This window comes from Fragaria vesca, linkage group LG7 (assembly GCF_000184155.1).
Source record: "Fragaria vesca subsp. vesca linkage group LG7, FraVesHawaii_1.0, whole genome shotgun sequence".
Classification (NCBI taxonomy): domain Eukaryota; kingdom Viridiplantae; phylum Streptophyta; class Magnoliopsida; order Rosales; family Rosaceae; genus Fragaria; species Fragaria vesca.
Genome location: NC_020497.1, coordinates 22,418,148 through 22,431,730, shown reverse-complemented (window position 1 = coordinate 22,431,730; position 13,583 = coordinate 22,418,148). Strand labels below are relative to the sequence as shown.

The following is a 13,583-nucleotide window of genomic DNA, read 5'->3' as shown; positions in this document are numbered from 1 at the left end:
CAAGATCATCAACTTCTCTTTCTTCTCTTATCTTGAACATAACCAAGAATGATACAACTGATACCTTCAAACCCTTAAAATTAACCCTAAGAGTACCAACAACATGACCCTTACATCCAAATTAACCCAACAATCAACACCTTGTCATTCTCTTTAATAGAATTCAAACAATCATCGTTGTGCACAAAGACAACAATCTAGCTTGTCTTATTCTTCAAAAACTAGACTCCATCAGGCAAAACAATAACCTTTTTGTATTTCATCAAAATCACATCGATCACCTTTGTTTTAACCGATTAGTTCACTAACCTATATTTGGTTTATCAGAAAGAGAAATAGAGAGGAGGATCAACTTTGTTATTGCTAGGAAAGGAGGAAAGGAGAAGAGCGAGGAAATATTTGTAGTAGAAAGAAACAAGAGGAAGGGTAAAGAAGGAAACATGGGGTAAAATATGGCAAAAAAATTTAAGAGGACGTGTATTAAGTAAATAGAGGTGTTTGAATAAAATTTCTTAAAAAAAATTCAGAAATTAATTTTTAACAGTGTTACTGAAGAATAGGTGTCTCTATTCATACAAAAATCCAAACAGTAAAACTCAAATTCCGGTGGGTTGTGTAGAATTACCCAACGGAAATATCCAAATCAAAAACCTCGTCATTTCCATCAATACACAGACAAATATAAAAAGAAAGGCCTTGAGATAAGAAAATCAAATACACACAGACACTCTGTTCCTCTCTTCAACAAACCATCAAACCCTAGAAATCCCAATCTTGTTAGATCAATTCTCTACAATCAAATCTTAGTCTTCTTCAATTGCAGCAGTAATTTCACTTTCGCAATTGAATCTTCTTCGTCTCGGTACAGTTAGCTCAGTGCAATGGCCAATGTGACTGCAACGTGGTCTCCGAGCTCGCTCCAGCTCCGCTGGGCTATGAATTCCGGCAATTGCAGTAAACCTTCACCGATTCTGGTGAGGATGCGCCGCGCTCGAGTGGTCTGTGCTTCTCAAGACAGAGGGAGGAGTCCTGGGAGTACTAATGGAGTGCAGCGCCGTCGGAATGGGAGTTCTTGGGTGGAGTCGAAGTCGACCACTGCCGATGGCTTTTCCGGTTGGTCCGGTTCGGAGGGGGAAGACGACTCGCAGAAGAAGAAATGGTCCGGAGGTAAATATTGGTTTGAATTTTTGTGTTTTAGTTTTGAATGCTAATAATGTGTGTGGCTGGCTAACACTGTAAGTAGTTTGCTCTCAGGGCTTGTGGCGGCTGGAGTAGCCGGAGTGATTCTTGTTGCAGGGGTTACCGTCGCGGCATTGTCTTCAGGAAACAAAGCTAATACAAGTGAGTAACTCTTGTTTCCGTATTGAAATTTGAGTGGTTACGAGGTTGTGTATTGTATTGCATTGCTACTGATATATAAGATTTTTTTCGTTTAGAAATATTTTGAGAGGTATTTATGTACGGGCTGTGCATACAGGACCGAAGCCACAGATGGAGCCCTTAACAACAGAGCAGGAGGAGGTTTTATTAGTGAATGATGATCGCAATGCAGATGATGTGGATGAGCAAAGGGACGCGGAGAAAGATGGTGGTAGTCCGGAAGAAAAGGCAGGTACTAACAAGGATTGTTCTTCTTCATCTCGAGAAATTGATGAGTCTCCGAGTTTATATAGAGTCGGTAATGATTGTGATATAGGGGAGGTTTCTGTACAAGAGTTTGAGTATGCGTCCAGTGGTGGTGGTTCTGAGGCCATCAACAGCACTTTTATTCAAGAGGATATGCAACATGAATCAATTTCTGATGACAAGTTAGTTGAGCCTGAAACATTAACACGGCAGGTTGATCTGCCTGAATCTGATCATGGCAATGATTCTTTTGTTTCCTCTGGTCTTGAGGATTCTGATAGTAGCCTCGCTGTAGGTACAGGAGATTTGACTTCTGAACTTAAAGAGAATCCGGTTAGCGAACCAGTCAAGTTGCCAGTATCTGATGCTATCAATTCAGACCTTAGCATTGAGCCCCAGGATGAACTTCCTGGGACAAGTGAAAATCAAACTTCCACATCTGAGTCTTCTACTGTTATCGCACATGAACACCATGAACCTATAGCTGTGGATGTTTCAGTTTCTTCAGAATCAAACATTTCTTTAGAACCTCTAGTTTTGTCTAAAGATAACGTAGGTGTTGTATCCCCGCCGTCAACTAACCCAAGTGAAACAGTTCAGGTCTTGGCTGAGGGAAATAGTTCCTCCCTGGAAGTGCATACCATAGTTGAGAGTGGGTCATCTGCAACATCTGTGTCAGAACAAGCTTATCCAATTGCAAATGAACAATACACAAATTATTCTAGTGATATGAATACAAGCAAATCACAATTACCAACTCCTCGGAATTCCTTCTCTTCTGCTGGTATACCTGCTCCAACTTTGGTTTCTGCAGCTGTACAGGTGCTTCCCGGAAAGGTTTTGGTACCTGCAGTTGTTGATCAGGTTCAGGGGCAGGCATTAGCAGCTTTACAAGTGTTGAAGGTAAATTCAATCATAATGTCTCGAATGATTCCCACTATTAAAAGATTTTTGGATTAGAAATTCAAATCAACTTACAACAAACCTTTTGGGATCTATATGACCTTTCAGGTCATAGAGCCTGATGTTCAACCTGGTGATTTGTGTACACGTCGTGAATATGCTCGGTGGTTGGTATCTGCAAGTAGCGCTCTTTCGAGGTATAGAAACTTCTTTTCATTCTAAAAGTAAGATAAACTCATCTTGATTCTTCACAAATACTATCTGCAATTTGCTAGACATTATCTTTCTACTCATACTGACAGTTGTAATTTCTTGCTACTTGTAGGAACTCATTATCTAAAGTATATCCTGCAATGTATATTGAGAATATTACTGAACTTGCATTCGACGATATTACACCTGAAGACCCTGATTTCCCTTCCATCCAAGGTCTGGCATTTAGATGTTTGGATTATACAAAAAGGCAGTGTGATAGCCGTTGTTTTCTCATTGAATTTTATTTGCATCATCAGGTTTGGCTGAATCAGGACTTATCTCAAGTAAGCTCTCAAGACATGATATGGATTCTTCCTTGGATGAGGACGAGGGTCCGTACTACTTTTCTCCTGCAAGGTGATGTAATAATTTCCTGTTGCGGCTGTTCATTATACTCTGCCATCATTTATATCTATCTGTTCAATCTTTTTTATTGCAACATTATACACTGATCTTGTTTACCATCTATCCTGGCATTTCATGGTAGAGAATGTCCACATTCTTGTTGCATTTGATGATCTTATTTACCTGTAAAAATTCGCAGTTTTGACATGTTTAGGCTTACAGCTAGCTTCTTTATAACTTGTCTATCAACTACTAAGTACTAACACATAGATGCATCAATGATTTGCTTTTCATTGGAGAGTTGGGGATAGAGTTCACTGTTTGCGATAATATTATTTACCTATTTTTTGTTGAAATTCTTTACTGCAGCCCTCTATCACGTCAAGATCTTGTAAGCTGGAAGATGGCCCTAGAGAAAAGACACCTCCCAGAAGCTGACAGGAAGGTTGCTGATTGAGAACTCATGTGCTTGTAGTTTGTTATTTTGAACTCTCTACTTAGTACTTACTATTGTGCACTTTGACAGGTCCTTCATCAAATCTCAGGATTCATTGATACTGATAAGATACACCCAGATGCATGTCCTGCACTTGTTGCTGATCTATCTGGAGAACAGGGCATTATTGCACTTGCATTTGGTGCGTAATAATAACTACTTTTTTACCTTTTTGCACACAATTCTGACGAGTTTGATGGTCAACGATTTCCTTTCCTTTTCCTTCTCTTTTTCAAGGTTATACCAGACTTTTTCAGCCAAATAAGCCAGTAACAAAAGCCCAGGCTGCTATTGCTCTTGCAACTGGTGAGTATGCTGAAGTAGTTAGCGAGGAGCTTGCACGCATTGAAGCAGAAACTATGGCAGAAAAGGCTGTTGATGCACATAATGCTTTAGTAGCCCAAGTTGAAAAGGATGTGAATGCAACTTTTGAGAAGGATCTTTCCCTTGAGAGGGAAAAAATTGATGCAGTACAGAGAATGGCTGAAGCAGCAAAGCAGGAATTAGAAAGGTTGAGGTCAGAGAGAGAGCAAGATAATATTGCCCTGATGAAGGAACGTGCTGCTGTTGAATCAGAAATGGAAGTTCTGGCAAGGTTGAGGCATGAGGTGGAGGAGCAATTAGAGAACCTAATGAGTAACAAAGTAGAAATATCATTTGAAAAGGAAAGAGTTAGCAAACTTAGGAAAGATGCAGAAAATGAAAGCCAGGAGATTGCTCGTTTGCAGTATGATCTAGAGGTTGAACGGAAAGCCTTGTCCATGGCCAGGTAATTACTCTGAACTTATCTAAGGCCCATGGTTAGATGGTGTCAAATTGAGTCTGTTAGCGTCTAGCAACTTGTTTTTACAAGACTTTTAACCTGTGCTCTCTCCAGGGCTTGGGCTGAAGATGAAGCCAAAAGAGCAAGAGAACAAGCTAAATCGCTGGAGGAGGCTAGAGATCGCTGGGAGAGGCATGGCATCAAAGTAGTTGTTGATAATGACCTCCGTGAAGAGGCATTGGGTGAAGCTACATGGGTTGATGCTGGCAAGCAGTTCTCCGTCGAAGGAACTGTTAGCAGGGCCAAGAATTTGATGGACAAACTCAAGGCAATGGCAGTGGATATAAAAGGAAGAAGCAAAGATGTAATCTTTAAAATCATTCAAAAGATAGCCTTGCTTATATCAACTTTGAGGGAGTGGGTTTCCAAAGCTGGGGAAAGGGCAGGAGAACTTAAAGACACAGCCATCTCAAAGGCCAATAGATCAGCACAAGAGTTGCAGCGTAACACCCTAGAGTACAGCTTGGTAGTCAAAGAAGGTGCTAAGCGCGTCGCTGATGATTGTAGGGAAGGGGTGGAGAAACTGACCCAAAGGTTCAAGACATGATCTCCTCCTCTCTCTCTCTCTCTCTCTCGTTTTGTCCTAATAATTTTGCGGCTGTGGAGATGGAAAGAGAACTTTTCCTCTTCTCCCTTTGTTGTATAAGTAGTGGCAATTATTTGCCTGTACAAGAAGGATACATTCATACATGAAGCAGAAGAGCAAAAGCAATAAATCTAAGCATCATTTTTTGGGATCTTATTATGATTTTAGTTGTGAGATACAGGTGCTTGGAAGAGAATTATATTACATCCAAAACATTCCATGTGGGAAACAGTTTGATTATGAAAAAATGTCGTTAACATTCAGGAATACCATGTTAGAATTAGACAGGCTTGTATGTTGAGAACAAATCTTTATAAAGATAAAGAATTGCAAAACTGTTGCTTGCATTAAGTTAAAACTAACAGGAGCCAACAAAATGGGCAAGCAGCTTGTCCCACTTTTAAGTTTGAACATTCAACACAGAACAGAATTTGTAAAATAAAAACTTTTTAAGTCTCAATACTACGAAATACGGATACATAGCATAGGTAAATTACTAAACAAAACTATGAAACATCAAACATCCCCCTCATTTCTTCTTCTCAGTAGCTCCACCGCCAGACCTGCATCAAAATAATAAGCAACTATCAATACAAATTCTATAGAAATAGGATGTCAAATACCCCTTTAGCTTCTGGTTCAGATATATAAGAAACAGAATGATAACACGATGGCTACCTCATCTTGCGAAGGACATTAGACATCTCTTCTCTCTTCTTCTTAGCCCTCTTGTGGGTTCCCAACTTTCTTTTGGCTACCTTCAGTGCTCGCTTGTCCTTGCCAACCTTCAAAAGCTCAGTGATTCTCTTTTCATACGGTGCAAACCCAGCAACTTCACGGATCAAATTCCTAACAAAGTGAACCCTCTTACTGGTTTTCTGCCAAAACAAAACAATAAACGTAATATAAGCATGTGCTAATGCAACTCCAACAACTCTCTCACTACACTTGCTGCAGCCTATACTCAGTAAAGACTAAAGACATAAACTGAATCGTACAATAACTACAAAACTAGAAACCTAAAATGAAGCACTCTAGGCATAAGCGAGAGAGAGAGACTTTAACCAAACAGCAATCAAACACAATTTTCCCACGTTGTTAATACACAAGGATATGCATTGCGAACTCAACAGTCAATGAATGTCCATAGCTATATGTAACATTGCCGGTTCAAACTATGCATTGTAAACACACAAGGATATGCAACGCGAACTCAAAAGTCAATGAATGTCCATAGCTACATGCAACATTGCGGATTCAAACTATTGCGCTGTAAAATCAACTTACTCCTTTGCGATCAGAAGGGCGTGGAGCCAACTCCTTCTTGGTGGTCACATGCCCTTTGTTCAGCCCCACAAAGAGGCCGGTTTTCGGCTGCGCTGGAGCCATTACCTGCATCAACAACCCACATCAGCTAAACAAAAATTCAACAAAAACCAGACCAAAACACGAATCTCAATCATTCAAAAACATACAAAACCTCTCAATCTAAAACCAAAATCAATCTCATCAAAAACGCATTTTTTAAAAAGGGTATCATGATTTCGACACTCAATGTACTAAATTCAGCTAAAATTTCTCAAAAACAAGCATATTGGACTGAAAAGATTCACAAATGTGTTTTGATTTGGAAACAAAAAACACTTGTGGAAAATTTAATATTTTCAGGGAGAACAAAGTAGGGAAGCTTAAGCAGTATTAGATGATATGAAGAAACGAAGCGAGTGAAGAAGAAAGGGCTAGGGTTTTACCTGTGGATGGGTCAGAGGATGGAGACGGAGACGGAGACGGAGACGGAGACGGAGCAATAAGAAGAGCTAGGGTTTTGGCTCTGAGCTTTGCTTTTTATATGTGGTCTGATTACCAAATAACAATTGGGCCTATTGGACTCGATAAGCCGGGTCTTGGTGAGAACCACGGCCCAATCTTAAAAGAGGGAAAAGAAGAAGTTCAATGTCTTTAATCGTGTGAAGTGATGCTCCAATTTGTGTCTTTTTAATTACTAAGAATTACTAGTTGTTGGTTGGTAATCTTTGGGCAGAGGCAAATGCCTCAGTAACAATGAAATAAGTTAACGTGTATGTTGAAGGCGGAATTCGATAGCTCTAACTTAATAGGAGTATGAACGTAAAATCTCTAAAACACTATGACAAAGATGAGAACGAGGAATCAATAAGGCGATCAAAATGATATTTCAATATCGAACCATGCCCCATTTTGTTTTATCAATGTCATTTAACATATTCATATGTATCTTCTCTCGCTTTCAATTTCTCTTGCATTGTAATAACATTTTTTTTTAATGATGAGTAAGATTCCCTTATTACTACCTCGGTCTCAATTAGCTTCAATGAAAATAGCGAAGGAATACGGTATCAAAAATGATATTAAGATCTTCATCCGCTCTTTGATCTATTATCATATATTTGATAAATATTCTCTCTTCCGTTTCCGTCGTCTCTCTCACATAATGGTGTATTTTTTCTTTGTAACAATTGCCTTGATCCCAAAAGAGAAAACAAAAAACCAAATTTCTTTAATTCATCTGCAGTAAAATATTGAACAATGTTGTAATTATGAAAGTAAATGAATCAGTGATGGAGCACGCGAACAGAATAAAAAAGACAACAAAAGCCAGAGTTGGCTCTGCCAATCATTATTGGCTTTTACCGTGATGCACTAATGCTGCACTTTCATGTTTCTTTCCACTTCGTCTTCAACTAATGAAGGAAACTCAAATGAGCTTTGACTTGCAGGTACACACCACCACCCTTCACCTTCCCTTTTCCCTTCCCAATTTTAACCAATTCCCATCGCTTTACTCAAATACCAATTAAAAACAAACCCAACTTCTCAAATCCCTTAAAATCCATGTGAAATCCACCTAAGAGTCTCGTGTTGTGCCGTGAGGTTCCATTATTCATGGTACTGGGTTATTGTTACTTTCTTCTTTTTGTCCCTGTTTGCTGTGATTCTGTAGCATCTTTTAGTGCTTAGAAATAACAGTTATGGTTGAGACCCTGTTCTGTTCATTATGAAATCTCAGCTTCTGGGTTTTCAAGACAACAGTTCTGATCCCAACTTTGATCATCAAGCTCTGGCTAGAGGTATCCTTAATTTTAATGCAAATTATTCAAGTCAAATTTATTGTAGGGTGTTTAGTTTAATGTATTTAGTCAAATTCATTATACCCTTTAAGCCATCTTGTTCTGTTTTTATAATCTGTTTAGACAATTGAGTTGGTCTGACATTATTCAATGTCACTCTGTTCTATTCATATGACCTGATCTTGTTTACGAAATCCCAATTTATAGTTCAATTATGTGGTGCTGAAATGTACTTGGCAGTTATTATCTTGATGAATTCATGTATGTTTGAGTTTTGATCTGTTGTATTTTGGTTAGATTGTAGGCCTCAATGTCGATCCTATGTGGCTGCCCTCTCATAGAATGTGTTTACTGTCTGGCCTGTACTCGGTGGGCTTATAAGCGATGCCTCCACACAGCAGGCCATGACAGTGAGACTTGGGGCCTTTCCAGTGCTGAAGAATTTGAGCCTGTTCCTCGCATCTGCCGCTACATTCTGGCAGTTTACGAAGATGATCTTAGGCAACCACTTTGGGAACCACCTGGTGGATATGGAATTAACCCGGATTGGTTAATTTCTAAAAAAACATATGTAGATACCCGAGGCCAAGCTCCTCCTTATATATTGTATCTTGATCATAATCATGCCGATATAGTTCTTGCGTTTAGAGGCCTTAATTTGGCAAGAGAGAGTGACTATGCAGTTTTATTGGACAATAAGCTGGGGAAGAGGAAATTTGATGGTGGATATGTTCACAATGGGCTACTGGACGCTGCTGGATGGGTTCTTGACAAAGAATGTGGAACTTTGAAAGATTTGGTGGAGAAGTATCCTAAATATACTTTGATATTTGCGGGACACTCCCTAGGTTCGGGTGTAGCAGCATTGTTAACAATGTTGGTGGTGCAGAATAGGGATAAGTTGGGAGACATTGAGAGGAAGAGGGTTAGGGGATATGCGATTGCACCAGCGAGGTGTATGTCATTGAACTTAGCTGTCAGATATGCAGACGTTATCAATTCTGTTGTGCTTCAGGCAAGTTCTAGTCTTTTCCTTAGAAATTCTGTCTCAGTAGAAAGAATATTTGCAATTAGTTTACATGACTCTGCAGCTTGCATGGCCTCAGCAACCTTAGATTTTAAATTTGTATGGTTGTTCTTCCTGCACATTCCTTAGTTTGATTGTGATAATTATGCTGAACCAGGATGACTTCTTACCACGGACGGCCACACCCTTGGAAGACATTTTCAAGTCGCTTTTCTGGTATAATTTACACCTTATCCTTTGTCTCTAACTATTTCTTTGAGCTGATGGCTAGTATAATTAATACTATTAGACTAAAGTGCATAACAGGACAGAACTAAAATGCCCTTTTACAATATAGTTTTATTGCTAATATATAGCATTAGTCACTGCACCATCAATCTGTTCAATCTTAGTAAGGGGTTAATGGAAACTTGATAAGGAATGAGCAGACTAATATAACCGAACTTAGTTAAGTGATGAGTGCTGACATCAATTTTCTGTCTTTAGTTATCTGGATTATCACTGTATTCTTATAGCTGGATTTTATTTTACAGTCTGCCATGCCTACTATGTCTACAATGTATGCGGGACACATGTATACCCGAGGAGAAGATGCTCAAAGATCCAAGGAGGCTGTATGCACCCGGCCGCCTCTATCATATTGTTGAGAGAAAGCCCTGCAGGTATTGTTATGCATTTGAAATATACTTTGGCAAATATCTCCTCAACTATATCCATAAACTCGGACTTCAATTCATAAGAGCGAGATTCCATTGTTATCCTCGCACTTAACATGAGATAATTTATGTATATTCAGCTGTAACCAACATGTAGTATTCTAAACACATTTTTATTAGGGTTGTTATACATTTCTACCTGGTGTCGGTGGGATTTGGGACATCAACCTTGAAATAAAGCTTCAGTTTAATATATATTTTTCTGATCAGCGGGGCAGTAACTTTATAACTGTCAATCTTATGTTGTTAAAAGTATCTGCTATCTATGTACTTTTGATTGCAGGTTAGGACGGTTTCCCCCAGTTGTCAAGACAGCAGTGCCGGTAGATGGGAGATTTGAGCACATAGTACTCTCATGTAACGCTACTTCAGATCATGCCATCATTTGGATAGAGAAAGAAGCTCAAAGGGCACTAGATGTAAGTTCTTCAGAAAGAAAAAAAAAAAATGAAGACTATGGTTTTACTTTAGCTGGAAATAACTCTGCATCTTGGAATAAGTTGTTGGAACTAAAGTCCTACACTCTGGTGTCTATTTATCGGTTTTCAGTTAATGTTGGAGAAAGCTCAAAGTACGGAGATTCCACCAAAGCAAAGAATGGAGCGGCAAGAGACTATAGTGAAAGAGCATACTGAGGAGTATAAGGCTGCATTACAGAGGGCTGTCACATTGTCCGTGCCTCACGCTTTCTCACCATCACCATACGGAACTTTTGACGAGCGGGAAGAGGAGGAAAACTCGTATGGATCAAGCGGGGAATCGTCTTTCGGCTCAACTAAGAAAAGCAAGACATTTGTAGAGAGAGAAGAGTAAAAATAAAAGAGGTGATTATTGTTGTTGTTCATATGATCATTGTTTTGTCCATTATTAGTGACCGGATCATAGTGAAGTCACTTACATAGAGAAAAAACTGTGAGTCCGCCACAAACTGCATTCATTGATTCATTCTGTACCATTTGTTCTTCAGCCTAAACGATCCGTTTAAAAACTTGAATAAAGAGAAATAGTGAGTGATAATGTGTTGCTTCAATTCCTTCGTAACAAAAACAAGTAACAAAAACAAATATCGACACATTACAACATCAACCAAATTATGCCCCAAAATCATCACGAAGTGGTTGTATTTACTTACTATCGATTAAAATCGAAACCCTTTTAACCTTTTCAAGAGAGAAAATGAACATTTACCAAGGATAAAAGCACCTTTTTCACCCAAAAAAAAGAAGAAGATATAAGTACCTCGGCGTTGCATTGTATTGGAGTATTGACATTATGGGCTTTACCAAAGTAAAACGGGTCGGGTCACTCAACCCGCCACACACTCACGCAGAACAAGTTTCTCCTCTGTAAGTTGTTTCAGGCTTTATTGAATTCAATATGGCTTCGTTTCTCTCAATCTTTCTTCTCTCGACAATCTTCTCCATCTCCTCCTCCTCTGCCCAAATGTAAGAAACTTTTAATCACCTTAATTGCCCTTGCCGTTATTACAAATTTTGTCACTAAATTTTGCATTTACTAGTTTCCACTATTGTAATGATTTTGCCATTCTGGGTTGAATTCTGGGGGTGTTCATTATTTGCTTTGTTTTGCATATATGTTTTATGATTAATATTGTTCAACTTTGGATTAGATTGAGTTCACATTTGCTTGAGTTAACTTTGATGGGTTTTCTTGAGCTAGTTAAGTTTGTTGGTGGACCTTCAGTGATGTGTGTGTAAATATCTATAAGTTGCATTGAGTTTGTTATGAATTCTAGACCCTAGTTTTATTCTGAACTATGGTTTTCGTTGGTTTGGTGATCTTTTTCTGTTGCCATGATTTTGCTACAGTAGCAGGAAGGAGTTGAGGAGTAAGGAATTGGGGCAGGAAGCATTGATAGAGTTGGGGCACTCGGTTGATTACAACAGAATCGACCCGTCGCGGGTTGTTCAACTTTCTTGGCGACCAAGGTCAGGTACATTGATGAAATTCATAATGATGATTTTTTATCAAGTTTTCAGCTTCGATGAAATGTGTAAATGGCATGTTGGTTCTTGAGAATCTGACATCGTGCTTGTTGCAATAGGGTGTTTCTGTATGAAGGATTCCTATCTGATGAGGAGTGTGACCACCTTATTTATTTGGTATATGATTGGTTTCTTCCTCATTATGGACTATCAGCTTATTGATTGCTAAAAATTGCTTATTGGATTTAAACTTGTGGTTTGGGTTTAGGCAAATGGTGGAGATGGAAAGTCTTCTACAGATTATGATGAATCTGGAAACAGCAATACAAATAGGATGCTAAAAAGTTTAGAACTTCCCTTGAATCAGGAGGTAAGTTTTCATGTTTTGTTTTATTGTAGTTTGGCTTCAACACTTGGTACTATGGAGTATTAAAGTGTGTGTTTCTAATCATTTTATGCCAGAACGCCAGTGCTTGTTCCAAAACCATTTCTACTATTAACACTCTTTTGGTTTCCAGGATGGTATAGTTTCAACAATTGAGGAAAAGATATCAGCCTGGACTTTCCTTCCTAAAGGTATCTTCCCTCTGTGTTGTTGGCTTGTTGCTGTAGCATTCTACTTCTTGAATTGGATGTTTTGCTTTACATGTAGCTTACATAGAATTGGTACATGATTGCGCTTTCAGAGAACAGCAGGGCTTTACAGGTTTTGCATTACGACCTTGAGGAGGTGGAGAAGAATTACAACTATTTTGGTAATGGATCCACACTGGAACAAAGTGAGCCCTTGTTAGCAACAGTTGTTCTTTATCTCTCAAACATTACTCGTGGTGGTGAGATTCTATTCCCGGAATCAGAGGTGAGACTCAATCTATCAAGCTTTACTTGTATGCATAGAGGCTTGGAATTTAGTGTTCTAAACTAACTACAGGTGAACAAACTATTGCAGCTGAAAAGTAAGGCCTGGTCTGGCTGTGGAAAGAGCAACAGTATCTTGAAACCAATCAAAGGAAATGCAATTCTGTTTTTCAATCTCCATCCTAATGCGTCACCCGACAAGAGCAGTTCCCATGCCAGATGCCCTGTACTCGAAGGCGAAATGTGGTGTGCCACAAAGTTGTTTCATGCGAAAGCCATTCCTCGCGAACATTCGTTGTCCAATTCTGGTAACAGAGAATGCACTGATGAAGACGATAGCTGTCCCAGGTGGGCAGACATTGGGGAGTGTCAAAGGAACCCTGTGTTCATGATTGGCTCGGATGATTACTACGGTACATGCAGGAAGAGTTGTAATGTGTGCTGACTTGCTGAGGAAATTTTACCCCAACAACCATTGTTACCAGTTTTTTAACACAAGGCATATCGATGAATAAAGATTTCAGTAGACATCTATCTTCTTACTTTCACTGTTTCAGTTCAGATACATAGTAAAGCAAACAATTACTGTGTCCAAGGGTAAAAAAAGTAGCAAGTAAACAAAACCCAGATGGGTAAATGTTGTTATTATTCAAGTGAAAGATGAACATTCAAAATCAAAATTGTATGTTAAGGTAGAGCCATGAGACATCCTATCGAGGATGGGCTTGGTTTCTTGACAGCACAAGAAGACTTGAAGGCATCGATCTGAGATTGGCACTTGAGGTAGTCGCCCTTGTTCTCCTCCAAGCATTTCTTCAGGGCCTCAACGTCGCACGCAGACATTATCTTCTTCGTCTCGCTCTTCTTGGCCTCCGACGACTTGTCGTCCATTGTT

At 39.2% G+C, this 13,583-nt stretch overlaps 4 protein-coding genes across 4 annotated transcripts; 3 read left to right on the top strand and 1 right to left on the bottom strand.

Annotated features, from left to right (window-relative positions):
* The first annotated feature begins 722 nt into the window (after window positions 1-722).
* Window positions 723-4,995, top strand: LOC101314705. The gene is made up of 10 exons (XM_004308026.1): window positions 723-1,167; window positions 1,255-1,341; window positions 1,478-2,529; window positions 2,638-2,726; window positions 2,855-2,958; window positions 3,042-3,141; window positions 3,499-3,574; window positions 3,656-3,767; window positions 3,863-4,394; window positions 4,503-4,995. Exons 1-10 carry the CDS (start codon window positions 882-884, stop codon window positions 4,993-4,995), a joined length of 2,931 nt encoding a protein of 976 aa, XP_004308074.1. The 5' UTR covers window positions 723-881.
* Window positions 4,996-5,363: 368 nt separating this feature from the next.
* On the bottom strand, window positions 5,364-6,847 carry LOC101314417 (60S ribosomal protein L36-2-like). The gene is made up of 4 exons (XM_004308025.1): window positions 6,786-6,847; window positions 6,322-6,426; window positions 5,713-5,912; window positions 5,364-5,597 (listed from the first exon to the last, which is right to left on the bottom strand). Exons 2-4 carry the CDS (start codon window positions 6,421-6,423, stop codon window positions 5,564-5,566), a joined length of 336 nt encoding a protein of 111 aa, XP_004308073.1. The 5' UTR covers window positions 6,424-6,426; window positions 6,786-6,847; the 3' UTR covers window positions 5,364-5,563.
* A 905-nt stretch (window positions 6,848-7,752) lies between these two features.
* On the top strand, window positions 7,753-10,878 carry LOC101314133. The gene is made up of 6 exons (XM_004308024.1): window positions 7,753-8,141; window positions 8,439-9,156; window positions 9,326-9,384; window positions 9,702-9,830; window positions 10,168-10,303; window positions 10,434-10,878. The coding sequence occupies exons 2-6, from the start codon at window positions 8,452-8,454 to the stop codon at window positions 10,695-10,697; spliced, it is 1,293 nt and encodes a 430-aa protein (XP_004308072.1). The 5' UTR covers window positions 7,753-8,141; window positions 8,439-8,451; the 3' UTR covers window positions 10,698-10,878.
* Window positions 10,879-11,261: 383 nt separating this feature from the next.
* Window positions 11,262-13,133, top strand: LOC101312789 (prolyl 4-hydroxylase subunit alpha-2-like). The gene is made up of 7 exons (XM_004309153.1): window positions 11,262-11,329; window positions 11,714-11,833; window positions 11,950-12,007; window positions 12,099-12,200; window positions 12,349-12,406; window positions 12,517-12,689; window positions 12,780-13,133. The coding sequence occupies exons 1-7, from the start codon at window positions 11,262-11,264 to the stop codon at window positions 13,131-13,133; spliced, it is 933 nt and encodes a 310-aa protein (XP_004309201.1).
* Window positions 13,134-13,583: the final 450 nt, after the last annotated feature.